This window comes from Chiloscyllium plagiosum, unplaced genomic scaffold (assembly GCF_037043375.1).
Source record: "Chiloscyllium plagiosum isolate Xiang-an unplaced genomic scaffold, Cpla_swu_hap1 HiC_scaffold_43, whole genome shotgun sequence".
NCBI lineage: Eukaryota > Metazoa > Chordata > Chondrichthyes > Orectolobiformes > Hemiscylliidae > Chiloscyllium > Chiloscyllium plagiosum.
In genome coordinates, this window is record NW_028270181.1 from 25,823,168 (window position 1) to 25,843,752 (window position 20,585).

At 42.4% G+C, this 20,585-nt stretch overlaps 1 protein-coding gene and 1 long non-coding RNA gene across 4 annotated transcripts in view; one reads left to right on the forward strand and one right to left on the reverse strand.

The window, feature by feature from the left end:
* LOC122541770 (uncharacterized) overlaps positions 1 to 20,585 on the reverse strand; it is an 85,237-nt gene that overhangs the window by 822 nt on the left and 63,830 nt on the right. For 2 of the 3 annotated variants that reach the window (XM_087982548.1, XM_087982549.1), the window contains exons 9-12: positions 20,152 to 20,227; positions 16,777 to 16,902; positions 11,047 to 11,214; positions 8,708 to 8,765 (exon numbers count right to left, since the gene is read on the reverse strand). In XM_087982548.1, coding sequence (XP_087838674.1) covers positions 8,708 to 8,765; positions 11,047 to 11,214; positions 16,777 to 16,902; positions 20,152 to 20,227 — 428 coding nt within the window. Of the gene's footprint in view, positions 1 to 1,088; positions 1,168 to 8,707; positions 8,766 to 11,046; positions 11,215 to 16,776; positions 16,903 to 20,151; positions 20,228 to 20,585 lie in introns of all 3 variants that reach the window. The other variant, XM_043678730.2, reaches the window with a different exon arrangement.
* On the forward strand, positions 8,775 to 15,111 carry LOC122541773 (uncharacterized). Its single transcript, XR_006309672.2, has 3 exons — positions 8,775 to 9,153; positions 10,185 to 10,315; positions 14,848 to 15,111. It is a non-coding gene; the product is annotated as an uncharacterized LOC122541773 (long non-coding RNA).

Below are 20,585 nucleotides of genomic sequence, written 5' to 3' on the forward strand. Positions count from 1 at the left end.
AATTGCAAATTGGACTGCATCTGCTAGATCATATCAAACATGCAAATAATTATACTGGCAACCAATATAGGATCGTCATTTGAGCTTGAAGTGGTGCACTTGTGTGTGCAGGAAGCTCCATATATTAATGCACAGGACACTGATATTTAAAGAGAGATAGAACATATACACATACTACACCTGGTACAAAATATGAGTGCCATTCGCTGCCCTGAGAAATGAACCAATATCTTAACAAGACTCAAATTGGCATATTTAAAATTTAAGGAAGCCTGGCAGTCAACTGCAAATCAGCTTTAATGGGTGCATGTTCCACATCAACAACTCTTAACAATCAGTATCCTTTTGCCAACCAATCAGCACTCTCGTGCAGTGTAAATATTGCATTCCCCTTGAATTAATATTCTTGCAAATTGTCCTGATGAATGCTAAATTAAGAGCTTTGACAAAATGAACACTTTTGAAGTTGTAAAGAAGACAATGCCCCAGCCTATTTGTGCACAGGATCAGTAGCCAGTTAATCTGTTTTAATGTTGTTGATTGATTTGGCTTTTTGATTTGGATTTGACCAAGAGAAATATCAAATGCAAAACTTAGCATGTCTATTAGTTTAAATTCCAAAGGTGTCAGCCTAAAGAAGAGTTTCTTTCAAGAGTTTCAAGTGAAAGCTAAAGGCTCTGTGTCTGAATGCATGTAACATGAAAGCAAACAGATGAACTAGGAGAGCAAATAGAAATGAATGCTTGGGTAGCCACTACAAAGACATGGCTGCGTGATTAAATGGACTGGGATCAGAATCTTGAACAATACAGGACATTTAGGGATAACAAGAAGCAAGAAAAAGTGGAGGTATGATTCTGTTGGTTAATGATGGTGTTAGCACAACAAAGAGGAACGACCTAAATTCAGAAAAGATGTGGAAATTGTTTGGTTCGAAATGAGAAATTATAAAGAGAAGTCACTTATGAGCGCGGTTTACAGACTCTCTAACAGTAACAGTGGGACATAAAGGAAGAATCATCATAAACATGATCACTGCTTAATCTTCTGCACCTGAGGAAACATAAACTTGATCTATGCAGACTGACCTCATAGCCCCGAAATCACTGGGGTGTTTCTGGATTGCAAAACCTCCAAGATGAGTTTAATCTTCCTGAGGTGCAGTGCCTACAGTCAGGTAAATGTACATTAACAGGTGTTATTAAGCAAAACTATACACTGACTTGAGCCCAGTTTCCTATGATCTGAATCATTGTGACACAGCTACTTACACATATGCTCAGTAGCTATTGTTAAAGATATAGTTAACCCTTTGCTTCTCGAGAAGTAGTATTAGAAGTGGGTCTAAACAGGCTTCTTATCATTTACAGAATAATTTTCACCTGTCTGTTTAGTTAACTTTTGGAACTGGACATTAGTTTTTAATGATTTCTGCATATGGATTCCTTCATCGCTGTTTCAAGTTTCTCACCATTTCTGACTTCTCTCTAAGAAGTTCATATTTCCAATATTCTTATTAAGATATTTATCAAGAGGCTGTTAGTACTCAGTCACACCAACAACATATGTTATCTAGCATCCCTGCTCAACTAGTAATGTGTAATGATGTTTGTTGGAAGCGAGGTGTGGCTTCCTTCTGTACTGTAACAATGCTGTGATTCTGAATAGACGTCAGACAGTTGATCATTTCCTCAGTAGGGATGACACAAGGTTGAGTGTGCTGTCACAATCTCCTCTGCATAGTTTGGTTAAAGTAAATGTCATCTCAAATAACCTATGGGGAACTCAAAATGGTCAGGAAGATTTTATAAAATGGTGGCTGTAGCTACAGGCAGAACTTTAGCCCTGGAAGCTGTGGAATATTTGGAATCCAGATGCTAACAGTGTAATCCTGTCTGTAGCTAATCAGCATGAGAATACCCCAGTGATATGTGTTGTTACACAGCAAGTAAGTGCAGCCAAATTTGTGTCAGCTGGATGAGAAAACATCAGCTGGAGCTACTCCACATTAAATCCTCTGAGTATTGCAAAACTGCATTAATCCAGAGCGCAAAACCAAAGGGAAAAATTTAGCTGTTAAGAATGTCAAAGAACCAAGAGCAAAGCCATCAATGGAGGCTCCACAAGTGAATCAATGTGAGATTCCACTGGGGGACATCTCTGACTGCACTTTTTCAAATTGTGTTTTACCATGGGAATCTTACAAGAACTACAAAATTGTGGGATTCTGCCTTATCTGATATTCAGCAAAGTGGGTCTAAAATTTAGCCATTGAGATTTAACTGGCTGAGACAAATGTACAAATGTCTCAGTGAGGACTGGTCTTGAAAGTAGCTCAGTGGGTGTGTTAATGCCTCACCCCGTGACTGTGTCAGTCTGTGAATGATGGTCAATCACACACTAGCACTAGTTTAGTATTTAGGACTAATCCATCAGCTTTGCATTGATTTGAGCAAAATGGCTCCTCACAATGCCACTCTGCTGTGACAGTATAAGCTCCTATTTTCAATATTTAACTGTTGCTTTGGCAGGTATGAAACCATGTTGGTGCCATCTGATATGCATGTGAGTTTGCTCGCTGAGCTGGAAGGTTCGTTTTCAGACATTTCATCACCATACTAGGTAACATCATCAGTGAGCCTCCAGATGAAGCACTGCTGGCATGGCCCATTTTTTATTTATGTGTTTAGGTTTCCTTGGGTTGGTGATGTTATTTCCTGTGGTGATGTCATTTCCTGTTCTTTTTCTCAGGGAGGTGGTAAATGGGATCCAAGTCAATGTGTTTGTTGATAGAGTTCCAGTTGGAATGCCATGCTTCTATGAATTCTCGTGCGTGTCTCTGTTTGGCTTGTGCTAGGATGGATGTGTTGTCCCAGTTGAAGTGGTGTCCTTCCTCACCTGTATGTAAGGATGCTAGTGAGAGTGGATCATGTCTTTTTGTTGCTAGTTGATGTTCATGTATCACGGTGGCTAGTTTTCTGTCTATTCGTCCAATGTAGTGTTTGTTACAGTTCTTGAAAGGTATCTTGTAAATGACATTAGTTTTGCTTGGCATCATGGTAGCCCACAAATCCACTAACACACTAAAACAGCAGCTAATGAACTTGAAAGTCCCTATACAGACAACAAGCAAAACTAATGTAATTTACAAAATACCTTGCAAGAACTGTAACAAACATTACATTGGACAAACAGGCAGAAAACTAGCCACCAGGATACATAACATCAACTAGCCACAAAAAGACATGAACCACTCTCACTAGTATCCTTACATGCAGATGAGGAAGGACACCACTTTGACTGGGACAACACATCCACCCTAGGACAAGCCAAACAGAGATACACATGAGAATTCCTAGAAGCATGGCATTCTAACCGGAAGTCTATCAACAAACACATTGAGTTAGACCCCATCTACCACCCCCTGAGAAAAAGAACAGGAAATGGCATCACCACAGGAAATTACATCACTAACCCAAGGAAACCTAAACACATAAATAGAAAGCGGGCCATGCCACTAGTGCTTCATCTGGAGACTCACTGAAGATGCTACCGAGTATGGTGATGAAACATCTGAAAATGAACCTTCCAGCTCAGCAAGCAAACCTACATCCAGAACCTCAACCTGAGCTACAAATCTTCTCAAAACTTGCTGTCATCTGTTATTCGTTATTTCCATCCATTTGCTGTGATCCTGTTGCCCACATGGGATGGAATTCAAAAGATTCCAAATCCTGCAGATGGTAGGAATACAATGACCTTTTTTTTTACTGAAAATAGAATCACCCATGACATGATCTAACAGTTTGGCTCCAAGTTCTTTTCTTAATTTGATTATGGTATGTGGGAATTGATGGCTAGACTAGCATTCATGCCTACCTCTAATTGCCCTTGAGAAGGTGAAAGTAAGCTGCATTCTTGAGCTGCATAAGGATGCCCACAGTGCTGTTATGAAGGAATTTCCAGGATTTGTCCCTAGGGACAGGGACACAAGCATTTGATACACTTGTCCTTCTAGATTGTAGATGTCATGGGTTTGGTAGGTGCTCTCAAAGGTGCGTTTGTGAGTTACCATAGTGGACCTTGTGGATGGTATACACTATTGACACCAGAGATGTTGCATTGTTTGTGTCACTCCCAGATGAGAATGAGGCCCAAATAACAAAAGTGACAGAACCCAGATTTCTCGAAGCCTCATGTGAAGGTTCACACTTGAACCAGAATTGAGGTTAACTCGTTTCAGGAGCTGTGTGTTTCTAATAAGGCCATTGAAAATTCATTTTCCTTTGGTTTTATGACACAGAGATTCCAAACTTTCAGCTTGAGCAGAAAGGCTTGCCCCAAAATTCAGATTGAAGCTCTAGAGAGAGATGGAATGTTTGCTCTATCTTAATTAGGGGAGAAAGTGAGGTCTGCAGATGCTGGAGATCAAAGTTGAAACTTTATTGCTGGAACAGCACAGCAGGTCAGGCAGCATCCAGGGAACAGGAGATTCGACGTTTCGGGCACAGGCCCTTCTTCAGGAATGAGCAGAGAGTGTTCAGCAGGAGAAGATAAAAGGTAGGGAGGAGGGACTTGGAGGAGGGGCGTTGGAAATGTGATAGGTGGAAAGAGGTCAAGGTGAGGGTGATAGGTCGGAGTAGGATGGAGGCGGAGAGGTCAAGAAGAAGACTGCAGGTCAGGAAGGCGGTGCCGGGCTGGAGGGATTCGGCTGAGACAAGGTGGGGGGAGGGGGGATGAAGAAACTGGTGAAGTCCAAGTTCATCCCCTGTGGTTGGAGGGTTCCCAGTCGGAAGATAAGACGCTCCTCCTCCGACCGTCGCGTTGTTGTGGTTTGGCGGTGGATGAGTCCAATGACCTGCATATCCTCGGTGGAGTGGGAGGGGGAGTTGAAATGCTGTGCTACAGGGTGGTTGGGTTGGTTCGTCCGGGTGGCCCAGAGGTGCTCTCTGAATCGCTCCGCAAGTAGGCGGCCTGTCTCCCCAATATAGAGGAGGCCACACCGGCTGCAGCGGATGCAGTAGATGATGTGGGTGGAGGTGCAGGTGAATCTGTGGCGGATATGGAAGTTTCCTTGGGGGCCTTGGAGAGAAGTGAGGGGGGAGGTGTGGGCGCAAGTGTTGCACCTCCTGCGGTTGCAAGGGAAGGTGCCGGGAGTGGAGGTTGGGTCGGTGGGGGGTGTGGATCTGACAAGGGAGTCGCGGAGGGAGTGGTCTCTACGGAAAGCTGATAGGGGAGGGGAGGGAAATATATCCTTGGTGCTGGGGTCTGTTTGGAGGTGGCGGAAGTGACGGCGGATGATGCGCTGTACATGGAGATTGGTGGGGTGGTAGGTGAGGACCAGTGGGGTTCTGTCCTGGTGGCGGTTGGAGGGGCGGGGCTCAAGGGCGGAGGAGCGGGAAGTGGAGGAGATGCGGTGGAGGGCACCGTCGACCACGTCGGGGGGGGAAATTGCGGTCCTTGAAGAAGGAGGCCATCTGTGTTGTACGTATTTTGAACTGGTCCTCCTGGGAGCAGATGCGGCGGAGACGAAGGAATTGGGAGAATGGGATGGCGTTTTTACAGGGGGCAGGATGGGAGGAGGTGTAGTCCAGGTAGCTGTGGGAGTCGGTTGGTTTGTAGTAGATGTCCGTGTTGATTCGGTCGCCTGAGATAGAAACAGAAAGGTCTAGGAAGGGGAGGGAGGAGTCCGAGACTGTCCAGGTGAATTTGAGGTCGGGGTGGAAGGTGTTAGTGTAGTGGATGAACTGTTCAACCTCCTCGTGGGAGCACGAGGTAGCGCCGATACAGTCATCAATGTAGCGAAGGAAAAGATGGGGGGTGGGGCCAGTGTAGTTGCGGAAGATGGATTGTTCCACATACCCACCCTGTAGCACAGCATTTCAACTCCCCCTCCCACTCCACCGAGGATATGCAGGTCATTGGACTCATCCACCGCCAAACCACAACAACGCGACGGTCGGAGGAGGAGCGTCTTATCTTCCGACTGGGAACCCTCCAACCACAGGGGATGAACTTGGACTTCACCAGTTTCTTCATCCCCCCTCCCCCCACCTTGTCTCAGCCGAATCCCTCCAGCCCGGCACCGCCTTCCTGACCTGCAGTCTTCTTCTTGACCTCTCCGCCTCCATCCTACTCCGACCTATCACCCTCACCTTGACCTCTTTCCACCTATCACATTTCCAACGCCCCTCCTCCAAGTCCCTCCTCCCTACCTTTTATCTTCTCCTGCTGAACACTCTCTGCTCATTCCTGAAGAAGGGCCTGTGCCCGAAATGTCGAATCTCCTGTTCCCTGGATGCTGCCTGACCTGCTGTGCTGTTCCAGCAATAAAGTTTCAACTGGCTTAATTAGGCCTCCTCATATTTAATTAAATCACATGACTCACCTGAGAGCTAGAAAGCAAATTTATAGCGTCCACTTAGCAGAATATAACATCAAACTATATACAAAGATAAATAAATAGTGGGCATAACATTTTTGGAAGGAAGCGCACAGAAGAGACCAGACTATATCAAACCCAGACCAATCCAGGAGATTTTGCTCCTGAGACTCCATATGTGTTTGTTCATCAACCCTGCAATAGGTTTTTAGAATTCAACTTTTCCTTCTAGTGTCAGCTGTGCTTGTTCCTCAAACAGTGAATCAATTCATAGTTTGTTGGCCCTCTCATAACCCTCCCAGCAGGTTTCATTCAGCTGGGCTGACCAGCATTACTGTGTCAAATGGATCTGGCATGAAAAATTGCTTTTATACCTTTGAAATTATTTCATCCTCAATTATAACTGTTCCCAGTCTGTAATGAATATGTTAGTTTCTCTTTTGGGAACTATGCACAGAATGTTTTCCTTTCCTCATGGAAGATCAGTATTATACAATATTTATAAATGGGAGCTGGCGGAGCAGAGCATGATCATTGATTGGCTGCAAAGTCCCAGGTTACCTATAACAGCAACAGTGTCTCTGTTGGTGTAAACCTCAGAGCGTCAAGGGTTGATTGTAAAGTTTAAAACCTTGTTTTCATTAACTTGTTGATCCTAACAGGTTTTAGTGACCAGACAAGGAATATAATACACAATGAGGAAACAAACCTGAAAACAGTTTATCAAATATTGGAGACCTCAGAGTGACCAGTGTATATGAATTTGTCAGTGTGAACAGTGTGTGGCTTGCTCAGTGTGTGCAGGTTTGCCAGTGTGGACAGTGTGAGATTCAGTCACTGTGGACCTTATGTCAAAGGTCTGGGCTCACCAGATGCCTGACGAAATGAATAGAAATTACCGTGAAAGATTTGCTTCGAATGGCATTGAAGAGATGCTATTGTTTAGAGCTAAGATTGTGATGCCAGATTAGGCAATGAACTCTGCTTTATCTCCAACGCATGTAGTGTTTGGTCTGCACTTCCAGCATACACAATTTTAGGTCAACTGCAAGATGGGCTGAATATAGGTTCAGGTTCCCTCTATCTGTAGTTTCAGCTGTTACCAAGTGAGGTACAGCATGAAACAGAGAGCAAAACATCTCCACACAGTAGCAACATTTTACGTTCATGCAAAATCTTTGACGTAGAAAACCTTTCACACAACAAAAAGCCGAATGGATGCTGAATTAAAGGAAATGTTTGAATAGGATGACTGAATGTTTGGTCAAAGAGGTTAATTTAAAGGGTAAGAGGGTTTCAGAGGAGGCAAGGCAGAACAGTTAATATAGGGATTCCTAGAATTGAAAGTTGAGGTAGCTGAGGCAAAAGGATGGAGAGATGCGCAAGTGGACATATCAATCCTTCTGGCCATACCCAACTCCACTCTGGCTCAAAAAACACCCCTTGTTGATTTCCTTTCTGTGCATGTAACACCATCTAGTTCCCAAAATGTTCTGAATGCTGATGTGTGGTCTCAGCCTGTGAGAGTGTATCCAGGACTGGTCATAATCTGCCTCAGCTCTTTATTTTAACAATCTCCATAGAAACATGGAGGTGTCTATCTGAGTTAGATTCACACTGGCAGAATTTTCAAATTTTCTGGTTCTCTTGGTGCTATTCTTAACAAATAGGGAATATACCAGACCATTCAGCTCTTTGACTCAGCCTTGCCATTACATGAGATTATCTGTATTTCAACTCATTCCCCTTGCCAAAGCTCCACATTCCTCAATGCTCTGACCTAACAAACACTAAACAATTCCCTGCATGTTATATTATACAAATACCTCTGGCCTTACTGATTACTCTGTACAAAACAAATTAAAGGTTTACTGATAATTCAACTTCCTTGTGTCCAACGCAGTCCCTCAATCCCCAACAAAATCTAACTTCCTTGGTGTTTACCCTGTAGACATTTCCTAAGTTTAAATCTGCACATTATCCTGTGGCCATTGAGCATTCCAAGTCAGAACTGATTGGAGACAATGGGTATAGTCTGTTCTCACAGTCAGACCTATGAACAAAGTTATAGGTCTATGAGAAAGTGAGGACTGCAGATGCTAGAGATCAGTCGAAGAGTGTGGTGCTGGAAAAGCACAGCTGGTCAGGCAGCATCCAGGAAAGGGCCGATGAAGGGCTTATGCCCAAAATGTCAATTCTCCTGCTCCTCGGATGCTGCCTGACTGGCTGTGCTTTTCCAGCACCACACTCTTCGACTGTGAACAAGCATATGTTTGACAATTAAATCACAATCTGATTCGACCTTAACTTTTGATTCTTTCTTACCTTAACAGTGAAGATATCTGACGTGATAAAGGCCCGTTCCTGGGTAATATTCAGCACCCTAGGGCAAGAAAGAGAGGGATAGAAAACAGTGAACAGAACACAGCAATGAGAGTCAGATTTCATAAATTTCCTTTGAAAGAAATAAGTATTGAATTAAAAAGGAATGTTGGAAAGTATTTAAAGCAAGGAAGGATTGGGATTAGGCCAGATGGCTTGTATTAAAAAGAGGTTAACTTAATGGCCCATGTCGAGTGAAATCTGTGAATATGGGCACTTAGGGAACAGACATCAAGTGTCTGTTTTTTTGCAAACATATATTGTTCAGTACGTCATTTTAGATCTGTTAAATAGTCAACATTGGCCTGGAGATCACATTACACTCGGCTGCAAGAACTACTCCTTCCTCAAATGGCCCAGGAGATGGCTACTAAAGTTCTTTTTCATTGGTAAGTTATAAAAAATATTAGTGCGCGCGCACACACACACACACACACACACACAAATACATACAGACATTTTCATTTCTTATAAAAGAAAATTATTTGCTGGTAGCCATTTTCTGTAATTTTCCTGAAATTGAAAGTATTTCATAATCCTTTCAACAATAACTGCCATCGCTGTGTGTAATTAGACAATAGTGACATAACTTGTGGAAAGCTTTACATTGGGCATGTCTTTTTTAAGGTTTAAAATACCATTATAGAACTTGGTATATTGATGATTGACTGTCACCTGAACCATCTATTTCAGAATGCTGATTTATATTTCAAAGCTTAAAATGTTTGGGCATTTCAGTGAGGTGTCTGTATTGTGCAGTTCCCCTTCATTTGCGAATGTTCATGGTGAGGCTGTGGGTATGTCCCTATGTGTTTGTGTGGGTTAGTGTTGATGTTTGTGTGTACCTATGTTTTTGTATGTTTGTATCGATGTCTGTTTGCTCGTGTTTATATGGGTCTGTGTCTAAGGATGTCTATAAATCCAATTTTAAGACTCTCATCTTGTGGATCACTAATTTTAATCAATCCATCAATGGGCAATCATGTCCTCAGCTGCCTTGGCCCTTAGTACTTGGGATCTTTTTCTACAGCAAAAGGACTAAATCAAGCTGTTGTATTTATAGCTTAAAGAAAATGTCTTTCGTTTATCTAATTTTTTTTCCTGTCTTATTTCTGGCTATTTCTTTACATAGCTCTAGAGTTTTAGAAAATATTTAATATCTTCATTCCCTTCAAGTATGAGATTATATGATGTATGTTGCCATGTTACTTCGTTGTGAGACTTGACCATCCCCATATTGGCATCTATTCACATGCAATTTCAATGGAGACCTGCTGGTTAGTAGAGAAATCCTGGATCAATCTTCCCTAAAATAGACTGGGTGACAACTCACACACATCAGTGAGGAAGCTTTTCTGATCTCACCTTTAAAAATCCGATTAAATTACAATGAATTAATGTTTTAAAATGTATTCTTCAGATGTGGTTGGCATTGACAAGTTGTTGCCACTCCCAGTTGCCCTGAGGACATGGTGCTTGCCAGGCAACTGAAAGGTCATTCAGAGTCACCCACATTGGTCGAGAGGCTGGAGTCACAGAAAAGGCAAATCAGTTAAGTATAGCAGCTTACTTTCCTTTGAGGGGATAGTGAATTGTTTGACAATCTGAGAAGTTTATCGTCACTTTTGTTTTTGCTAGCTTTTTATTTTGAGATTCAGTGTCTATGTTGGGATTTGAATTCACGTTTCCTGCACTTTTATTCTGGGACTCGATCACCAAACAGCCATTAAAATTAATTTAAAAACACATTCAACAAGGCTCCTTAGGTAGTATCTGCCAAACCCACAACCATTACAATCTAACAAGGACAAAAGCATCAGGTAGATGGGATCACTGCCACTTGCAAGTTCTTTCCAAGCCACACACCATCCTGACTTGGAAATATATCATCGTTCTTTCATTGTCGCTGAATCAAAATCCAGAAACTCCTTACCTCACATCACTGTAGGTCTACCTACACCAAATAGACTGTAGCAGTTCAAGAAGCTCACCACCACCTTCCCTAGGGAAACTAGGAATAGGTGATAAATGCTGGCTCATGACACACTTTCCTCATTCCTGAAGAAGGGCTTATGCCCGAAACGTCGATTCTCCTGTTCCTTGGATGCTGCCTGACCTGCTGCGCTTTTCCAGCAACACATTTTTGGCTCTGATCTCCAGCATCTGCAGTCCTCACTTTCTCCTCATGCAATCGTGTCCATATTCCATGAATACATTTTTAAAAATTAAACAAAGAACTAACCACGTATATAAAATAATTCTGGTGCTTTCTCTGTACTCACTGCACTTCTTCACGAGCAAGTATCTCAAGCAGCTTCGCGAGATCTCCAGCACAGTCGGTCAGTTGGATGGAGAACTTGCATAGCCTGTTGTCCACCACCAGTGCCCTGTCTAGACACTGATGCAGCAGGGGAATGTCTATATTGCCACTGCACAGAGCAATGACCACACTGGAAGAGAGAACAGGTGACCAGTCAGCAAACATTTGGGTCAAACAGGTTGCACTGCAGCTTAAAACTGTCAAAATCCTTTAATCCTAACAGAGGGGAACTGATTCTGCAGATGGTTTCCTAGCAGCTGACCCCATTTTGTTGGATTTTCTGAGGGAATCCAGAGTCCAGGCAAAGCATCCTGCAATGAGCCAGCAAGACACTGCTTTTTCAAGCAGCGGTGGAATCTGTAGTGAACAACCATAGAGAGTAATTGGATAAACACAACTCCATGAATTTAGCCTGAACAGTGGGAAGGCTTTACACCTACTACATGTGGGAACAGGTTGGAAGAATACAATTATACCCACCTGATACGATTATCCTTTAGGTTAGCCAATCCAGAATGTAGAGCTGGAACTACACACCCACTCAACAGAACTATCTGAAACTAGGTCATAACTGCAGAGGCAGCCAGGAACACTACCACTAATCCAAATAATACCACAACAGGTTATTCTTCTACAGGTCACAGTGTTGGCCCCAGTGGTGAAGAGAGGCCACTTTTCAACTGGTCACAGTCCTGTGCCTAGTGCGAGAGAGGCCATTCCGCCACTGGTTAGGGTGATACCCCCACTAAAAAGAAAGAAGCCACTCTCCTACTGTTCACAATGCTGCCCCTAATGTTCTCCTACTGGTCATATCAATAACCCTGGCACTGAAAGGAATCTAAATTCTGATGATCTCAGCACTGACTCTGATACAGAGTTAAGCTAGAATTTGCTAAAGGTTATAATTATAAAGCAGGTATCGACAACGATCCAGACAATTAAGAGCCTCTCAATGGGAATTACCATCTCCCTGAAGAATCAGACAGCTGTAAAGGAGACACAAAGATTTAGTTACAAATTCTGTAAAGGGCTGATATAGATCTCTATAGCCATCAAGTAACTTTGAAATTATAGACAGAGAATATGGAAAAAGTAAGTGCAATGCTTAATATTAAATGGATTCTGAAAGGAATGTCACAGTGTAGTTAATGCTGAGGGGAATTGTAATAAAACACAGGAAGACATTAATAAACTTGTAGAATGGATGAATCATTGCCAAACAATCTTCTTCATAGTTAAGAGTGAAGGGGTAAATATTGGTGAAATGAATAAAGAGTTCACATAGAATAAAGACTTCTGTGTGTGTACATGCATATAAGAGAGAGAGTGAGTGAGTGAGTGTGTGTCTGTGGGGGCGGTGAGGGGAGGGGAAAGTGTGAGTGTGTGCATGTGAGCGTGTACGTGTGAGTGCATGTGACAGTGTATGTTTGTGTGTGTCCGCCTCTCGGGGGGGTGTCTGAGAGAGAGTGTGTGTATGAGGGTCTGCATGAATATGAAAGAGTGCGCGTATATGTGTATGTGTTTGAGTGTGTAGTGTAGTGGGATCACCTGTGTGTGACATGAACCCACTTCTCATCTTTAAACAATCACCAAACCTTAAACAGACCATTGTCTGCAGCAAACTGCCCAGCCTCAGGACAACATTGACCACAACACTGTACAACCCTGTCATGGCATTCACTCCAAGACGTGTCAGAGTGTTGACATGAATACCACCATTATACATAGGGATACCACCCACCATATAATGGCAGGTACTCATGAGACTCAGCCAACGTTGTCTATCTCATACAATGCAGGCAAGGATGCCCTGAGACAAAGTACATTGGTGAGACCAAGCAGATGCTACGACAACAGACGAATGCATACCAGACAGGTGTACTCCCTCCCATTCGGGGAGCACTTCAGCAGTCAGGGACATTCAGCCTTGGATCTTCGAGTGACCATCCTCCAAGGTGGACTTTGGGATACACAACAATGCAGGGTGGCTGAGTAGAGGCTGATAGCCAAATTCGATACCCATGAGGATAGCCTTAACCGGGATCTTGGGTTCATGTCAACACTACAAGTGACGCCACTACACTATATACTCTCACACACATACACACACTCTTACATACTCACATACTCACCTCTATCATACACATGCTCTATCTCAGACACACACATCCCCTGAGAGGCACAGGCAAACACACAAACTTTCTGTGTGTATCTCTCCACCCCCCCCCCCCCCCTCACATACACACACACATATGTGTCTATGGGGTAAATTTGCATTTGCAGAATTGTAATTGCAATTACATTCTATTTTGTTCAAAAAGCACAAAATCTGCAGGCAGTCAATGCAAGCAGTCAATTCATATAACATTTTATAAATTTCTACTTTGGAAATAAAACCTGTCTTGACTCAAGATTGGGATACAGACAGACTCTAACCTCAAACCTTTAATGTATTGTCGGAGCTGAGATGTCACTTTTTTTTTATAAAACCTTAAGTTATCTTGATAATATGATTTGAAAGAAGTTCTGGGATTTACATATTAATGAACTGAAACCTGCAACCCATTCTAAAAGATGAAAGACTAAACAGCAATCTAGGTTTGTTCAATATATCGTATCAGTTGCATGGATGACACTGTGATCTTTTGCTATAAATTCTGTGTCGTATGATCCTGCTCCATGGCCACCTGATGAAGGAGCAGTGCTCCGAAATCTAGTACTTCCAAATAAACCTGGTGTTGTGTGATTTTTAACTTTGTGCACCTCAGTCCAACACCGGCACCTCCAGATCTTAGACTCAGGGAATCCCGACAGCGTGAAAGCAAGCCATTCAGCCCATCAAGTCCACACCACCCCTCCCAATAACCCAGCATTTCCCATGTCTAATCCACACAACCTATACATTCCTGGACACTATGGGCAATTTAGCATGGCCAATCCGCCTAATCTGCACATGCTTGGACTGTGGGAGGAAACTGGAGCACCTGGAGGAAACCCACACAGACATGGGGAGAATGTGCAAACTGTACACAGTCACCCAATGCTGGACTCAAATCTGTGTCCCTGGCACTGTGAGGCAGCACCTCACTGAGTCACCGTGCTGCCTTCCTGTGTCCTCAACAGGAGTTGCAACCTAGGGTTTGGGAACCTTGGAGCTAGCTACCACAGGGAGTAGGTAAAACAGATAGATAGATAGAGAGATAGAGAGATAGAGAGATAGAGAGATAGAGAGATAGATAGATAGATAGATAGATAGATAGATAGATAGATAGATAGATAGATAGATAGATAGATAGATAGATAGATAGATTTAAGAAGAAGCTAGATAAGCACATGAGAGAAAGAATTGGAAGGTATAATAGGGTTAGATAAAAAGGGTTGGGAGTAAAACCATCGCCATGGTCGTCATGGGTTGAATGACCTATTTCATTATTATTACCTTTTAAAAATCCAGCTGAGAACCCATTAAACCACATTAGCAAAACTCAGTCTGGCATCTGAAAATATGTTTGTGTTCTTTAAAATATGGTCTTGGTATCTATTTAATGTGATACTTACAGTCTTGGGTTCTATTAACTGTTCTGTGTGTTACTGACAGACATTGTTGTTAATCTCAATCTCAGGGTCTAGTCCAATTGAAGGAAATTGTGTCCTCACAGGAAGGAAGCTACAAATGTTTCTCTTTCACATCATGCCCACCCCGACCCAATCACCAGATTAAATTCATATGTTTCACTGACATGTTGTTTTGTTAAATACACAGTGTTTCCCCAAAGCAGCATCACTGCTGGACTTCCTGACACATTGTAAAGTCAGCGGGTGGACAGAGAAAACATCTGTCCATAAGAATGATGTTAATGGGAACAGACTCAGAGCTGGGCAGGAGCAAAGACACTACTGGATCACAGAACTTCAAAGCAGGTGATAAGGATGGTAAGGACATTAACACAAAAGCTAATGGAACACTAGATTTTACCAAAAAGAATGGAATATAAAGGCCAAGAGGTAATGATGAATCTACATAAAATGTTATGATGAGTTACATGGAATTTACAGAATGGATAAATTTAACCATCTGGTTTCAGGCAGTGTTTTTGCTCTGTACAACCATCCTCTTCATCAACTTGGTCAGCATATCATTCATTCCCTTTTCTTTCATGTAGTTATCATGTGTCCCTCTAAATCCACATTATCCACTCAACTACTCCCTTGTGGGAGCAAAGTTCACATACTAATCATTCTTTCAAGCAGGAGCTGCCATTTAGAGAAAAAAATGAGTCATAGAATCATACAACATGGAAACAGACCCTTCGATCCAAACAGTTCATGCTGACTATATTCCAACCTAAACTATTTCCACCTGTCTGTGCTTGGCCCAAATCTCTCCAAACATTTCTTACCTAAATTCTTTTAAACATTGTAACTTTATTACATCACCACTTCCTCTGGAAGTTCATTCCACATACAAACCACAATCTGTGTGAAAATGTTGCCCCTCATGTGTTTTTTTCAATCTTTCTCCTTTTACCTTAAAATATGCTTTCTAGTCTTGGAATCCCCAATCTTAGGGAAAAGGTTTACCTTGTCTATATCCTCCATGACCTCTATAAGGTCATCCCTCAACCTCCTAAACACCAGTGAAAACGTCCCAGCCTAATTAGTCTCTCTTTATAATTCAAACACTTCATTCCAGCAAAATTCTGGTAAATCTTTTCTGAAACCTCTCTAGCTTAATAACATCCTTCCCATTATAGGCCAATCAGAATTGGACACAGTACTCCAGAAGATGCCCCATTAATGTCCTGCACAACCTCAACATGACTTCTCAACTCCTATACTCAAAGGTCTGAGCAATGAAGGCAAGTGTGCTAAATGTTTCTTAACCACCCTTTTTACATGTGATAAAAACTTCAAAGAATTATGTACCTGAACCCCTAGGTCTCTTTGTTACAGCACTACTCAAAGCCCTGCTTTTATTTGTACAAGTCCTGCCCTTGCTGCTTTTACCAAACTGCAATGCCTCACATTAATCCAACTTAAACTCTACCTGCCACTCCTCAGCTCATTGACCCAATTGATCAAGATCGCTTTGTAATCTTAGATAACCTACACCGCCGATTTTGGTATCATCTGCAAATTTACTAACCATGCCTTCTTCATTCTCATCTGAATCACTTAGATAAATGACAATCAAAAGTGGACCCAGTACTGATCCCTGTGGAACACTGCTGGTTCCAGTCCAAAGCAAAAACAACCCTCTGAAAGCTTAATTTAAAAAAAAATCAATTTTAAAAAGAACTACAGAAACCAGCTAAAATCACAACAGTAGCTATGGTCTGCTGGTCTACTGGCTCAACCGTGTGTCAATTTTAACAACTGAATCACGGAGGGAGCTGAATTCTTCTCTTTCAAAAGTAACTTGTGTGTATATAGTTGAAAGGGGAACAGAAGTACAGGACTATGGGGAAGGACAATGGGTGTGGGACTGTGTTGGTGAACTCTTTCAGAATGGGTAGCGTTCAGTAAGCAGAATGACCTCCTTCTGTACTGTATCATTCTTTGATAAGTTTGAGCAACACTATACAGGAGATTTAATTTTCCTGCAGAGATTTCAAACTTGTATCTACTTTGAGGAAAATGTTCAATAACAATGTATGGCAATAGGTAAACTGGTGCCACAGGTAATTCTTACCGTTTGCCTTTGAGTTCTGGTAGCTTCCCAGCAACCACAGCAGCTAGACCAATAGCTCCCTCAGCGTCCACTATGGCCTTCTCATACTCAATGAGGCGAAGGATGGCAAGTAGGATGTCCTCCACCCTGAGTTGCAGAGACACCTTATTAAAGACAAGAGTTTCTCACAGGATGAGGAAGAGACAACTTCCAATACTTAATTCCCCTGTTCCTTTTTTTATCCTTATTCATTTCCTTTCTCTCCTCGAGGCTGTGACTTCTTTCTCAATGCAGTCCGACAGATGCTGGTACTTTTGCCAAAATGTCCATTTTTCATTGTACATCACGAGGCATTAAACAGAGGACCCCAAAAGACATTTAAAAAAATGGCATGCACTATTTCAAAGAAAGTGCTGGAATTCTCCCAGTGCTCTGGCCAACATTTATCCCTCCACCCAAACAGATTGACTGGTCATTTACTTCATTGCTGTTTGTGGGGCCTTGCTGTGCACAAATTGGCTTTTCTGTTCCCTACATTACAATAGCGACTGTGGAAATATATCATTGGGTGTCAAGTGCTTTGCAACAGCCTAAGCTTTTGAAAAGTACTTTTGGAATTGCAAGATCAATCCAAAAAAAATCTATAAACCTTCTCAGTGATTGTCAATTTCATTTACAGCAAAACTAATATATACAGAACAGCACGTTCTCAAGTCACAGCCTGTGTCTAGAGTCTTGCAATGTAGAGACCCTGCAGTCATGTCACAACATCCAAGTACATGTCTCACTTGTATGTTGAGCTCTTAAAGAGAAATCACTCCAAATTGATAAAACAACATATGTTTCACATCACATGCAAGCAGTATATTTAAGTAGTGCCTATTAGGCATTAAGAAGGATGACAGATTTGTTTTACTGAACCAGATGGGGTTTTTATGACATTACTTCCCAGGTCACCATGACTGACACATGAAACCCAAGTAGTAAGACAGGAACAGACCATTCAACCCCTTGAAACTGTTTTGCCAATCAGTAAGTTCATGGCTGATCTGATCCTACCTCAATCTCCTACCTCAATCCATTTTCCTGCTTGCTTCCCATAATCCTCGACTTCCCTATAGTTCCCTGTTTATCTCAGCTTTGAATACATTCAATGACTCAGAATCCAGTTTTCGGGGGACAGAATACCAAAGATCTATGACTCTCAGTGAAGAAATTTCTCCTCAACCCAACTCAAATGAGCAATCCCTTACTCTGAAACTCTGCTCTCTCTTCTAGGTTTTCCTATAAGAGAAAACATCCCCTTGATATCTTCCGCATAAAGCTCCTGAAGAATCTTATATGTTTCAGTGTGATGCAAGGCTTTTAATTCCAGATTTATTTATATGAGGCACAGGGATGTACAGCACAGAAACAGACCCTTTGGTCCTATGCCGAGCAGATGTCCGAACCTAATCGAGTCCCATTTGCTAGCACTTGGCCCATATTCCTCCAAACCCTCCCTATTCATATATCCATCCAGGTGCCTGTTAAATGTTGTAATTGTACCAGCCTCCACCATTTCTTCTGGCAGCTCGTTCCATTCACGCACCACCCTCTGCATTAAAAAGTTGCCTGTTAGGTCATTTTTAAGTATTTCACTTCTCACCTTAAACCTATGCCATCTGGTTTTGGACTCCTCCAGCCCAGGGGGAAGACCTTGGCTATTTTCCCTATCCAAGCCCATCATGATTTTATAAACCTCTATAAGGTCACCCCTCAACCTCCAATGCACCACTGAAAACTGCTCCAGCCTGTTCAGCCTCCCCCTTTGGCTCAAACCCTCCAATCCTGGCAACATCCTTGTAAATCTTTTCTGAACCCTTTCAAGTTTCACAACATCCTTCCTATAGCAAGGAGACCAGAATTGCACACAGTATTCCAAAAGTGGCCTAACCAATGTCCTATAAAACCACAACATAACCTTCCAACTCCTATACTCAATAAAGGCAAGCAAACCAAATGTCTTCTTCGCTATCCTGTTGACGTGGGACTCCACTTTCAAGGTATAGTACTATGAACCTGCATTCCAAGGCCTCTGTTCAGCAACACTCTCCAGGACCTTACCATTAAGTATATAAGTCCTGCCCTGATTTGTCTTTCCAAAATGCAGCACCTCACTTTATCTGAATTAAACTCCATCTGCCACTCCTCAGCCTATTGGCCCATCTGATCAAGATCGCACTGTAATCTGAGGTAACCTTCTTCATTGTCCACTACACCTCCAATTTTGGTATCATCTGCAAACTTACTAACTATATCTCCTATGTTCACATCCAAATCATTTATATAAATGTGGTCCAGCACCGATTCCAATTAATTTAGAAAAATGTAAGGAGATTCAGTAGAGTCAGTATCAAAGGGAGATCATATTCAATCAATTTGTTGGAGTTCTTTAAAGGAATAACATGTGCTTTGAATATACTGTACAAAAGTCCCCCTGTACTTGTGGGGTATATGTTCCAAGACCTACTGCGGAAGTCTGAAACCGTGGATAGTTGCGATCCCATTCATTTAATGTACCTGCTGGCCACCCCCTGGTCCCTGGTTCTGGAATGTTCCCTGTAATATGTAAACCATGGGTAACTGAAACCGTGGAAACCGATTCCGCAGATATGGGGGTTGGCCTGCACTTGGATTTCCAGAAGTCTAGGTCAGTTTTATAAATGACTTGGATGAGGGTGTAGAAGGATCTGCCAGAGATATATTTCCCTCCCCCTGCCATCTGCGTTTTGGAGAGATCATTCTCTCCGTGACTCCCCTGTCAGATCCCCTCCCACTCTGCCAAGGGCATGCAGGTCCTGGGCCTCCTCCAGGGCCAAATCCTAACCACCCAGTGCCCGGAGGAAGAACGCCTCATCTTCCGCTTTGAGATCCTCCAACCTCACATGATCAATGTGGATTTTACCAGTTTCCCCATTTTCCCTCTCTTCACCTTATCCCAATCCCAACCTTACAACTTGCACCATCCTCTTGAATGGTCCTTCCTGTCCATCTTTCTTCCCACCTATCTGCTCCATCCTCCTCTCCAACCTATTACTTTCAGCACCACCTTCATCGCCCTATCGCATTCCCAGCAACCGTCCCCCCCAACCCCAGTCCTCTCCCATTTATCTCTCAGCCCGCTTGGCCCACAAGCCTCATTCCTGGTGAAGGGCTAATGCCTGAAATGCTGATTCTCCTGCTCCTCGGATGCTGCCTGACTGGCTGCGCTTTTCCAACACCACACTCTTCAACACAGTACTGAAGGAGTATGTTAATTATTGCAATGAGATAGTAGTTTGCATATATCTAATTCTAGATATCCTTTGCCGAACTATCATAAATAATATTCCTGTGAAATAATTTAATACTTACTTAACGGTAACAACCTTATCTATGAGTTTCTTGGTAATCTGAAAGGCATTACTGCCAAAAGAAGCATTGACCAATTCTGTGAAACAAAGAGAAAGTTTTCAACACAAAAACAGCAATTTCATTGGTGCCTTTAACAGTTAAAAACATCATATGGCATTTCTCAGGAGTGTTTTCAAACATAATTTGACACTGAGTCATGTAAGAAGATATCAGGGTAGTTGGCCAAAATCTTGATTGACTTTAAGCAGACAGAGATAGGGCAACCAGAGATTTAGGGAGGGAATCCCAAAGTTGAGGGCAGTACAACCAATAGTGGAGCAATGAAAGTTACAGATATACAAGAAGCCAATTACAAAAACATATAGAGATTTGTAAACTGTAGATTTTGGAAGTTATAGAGTGTAAGAGGGTCATGGGCCATAGAAACAGGAGTC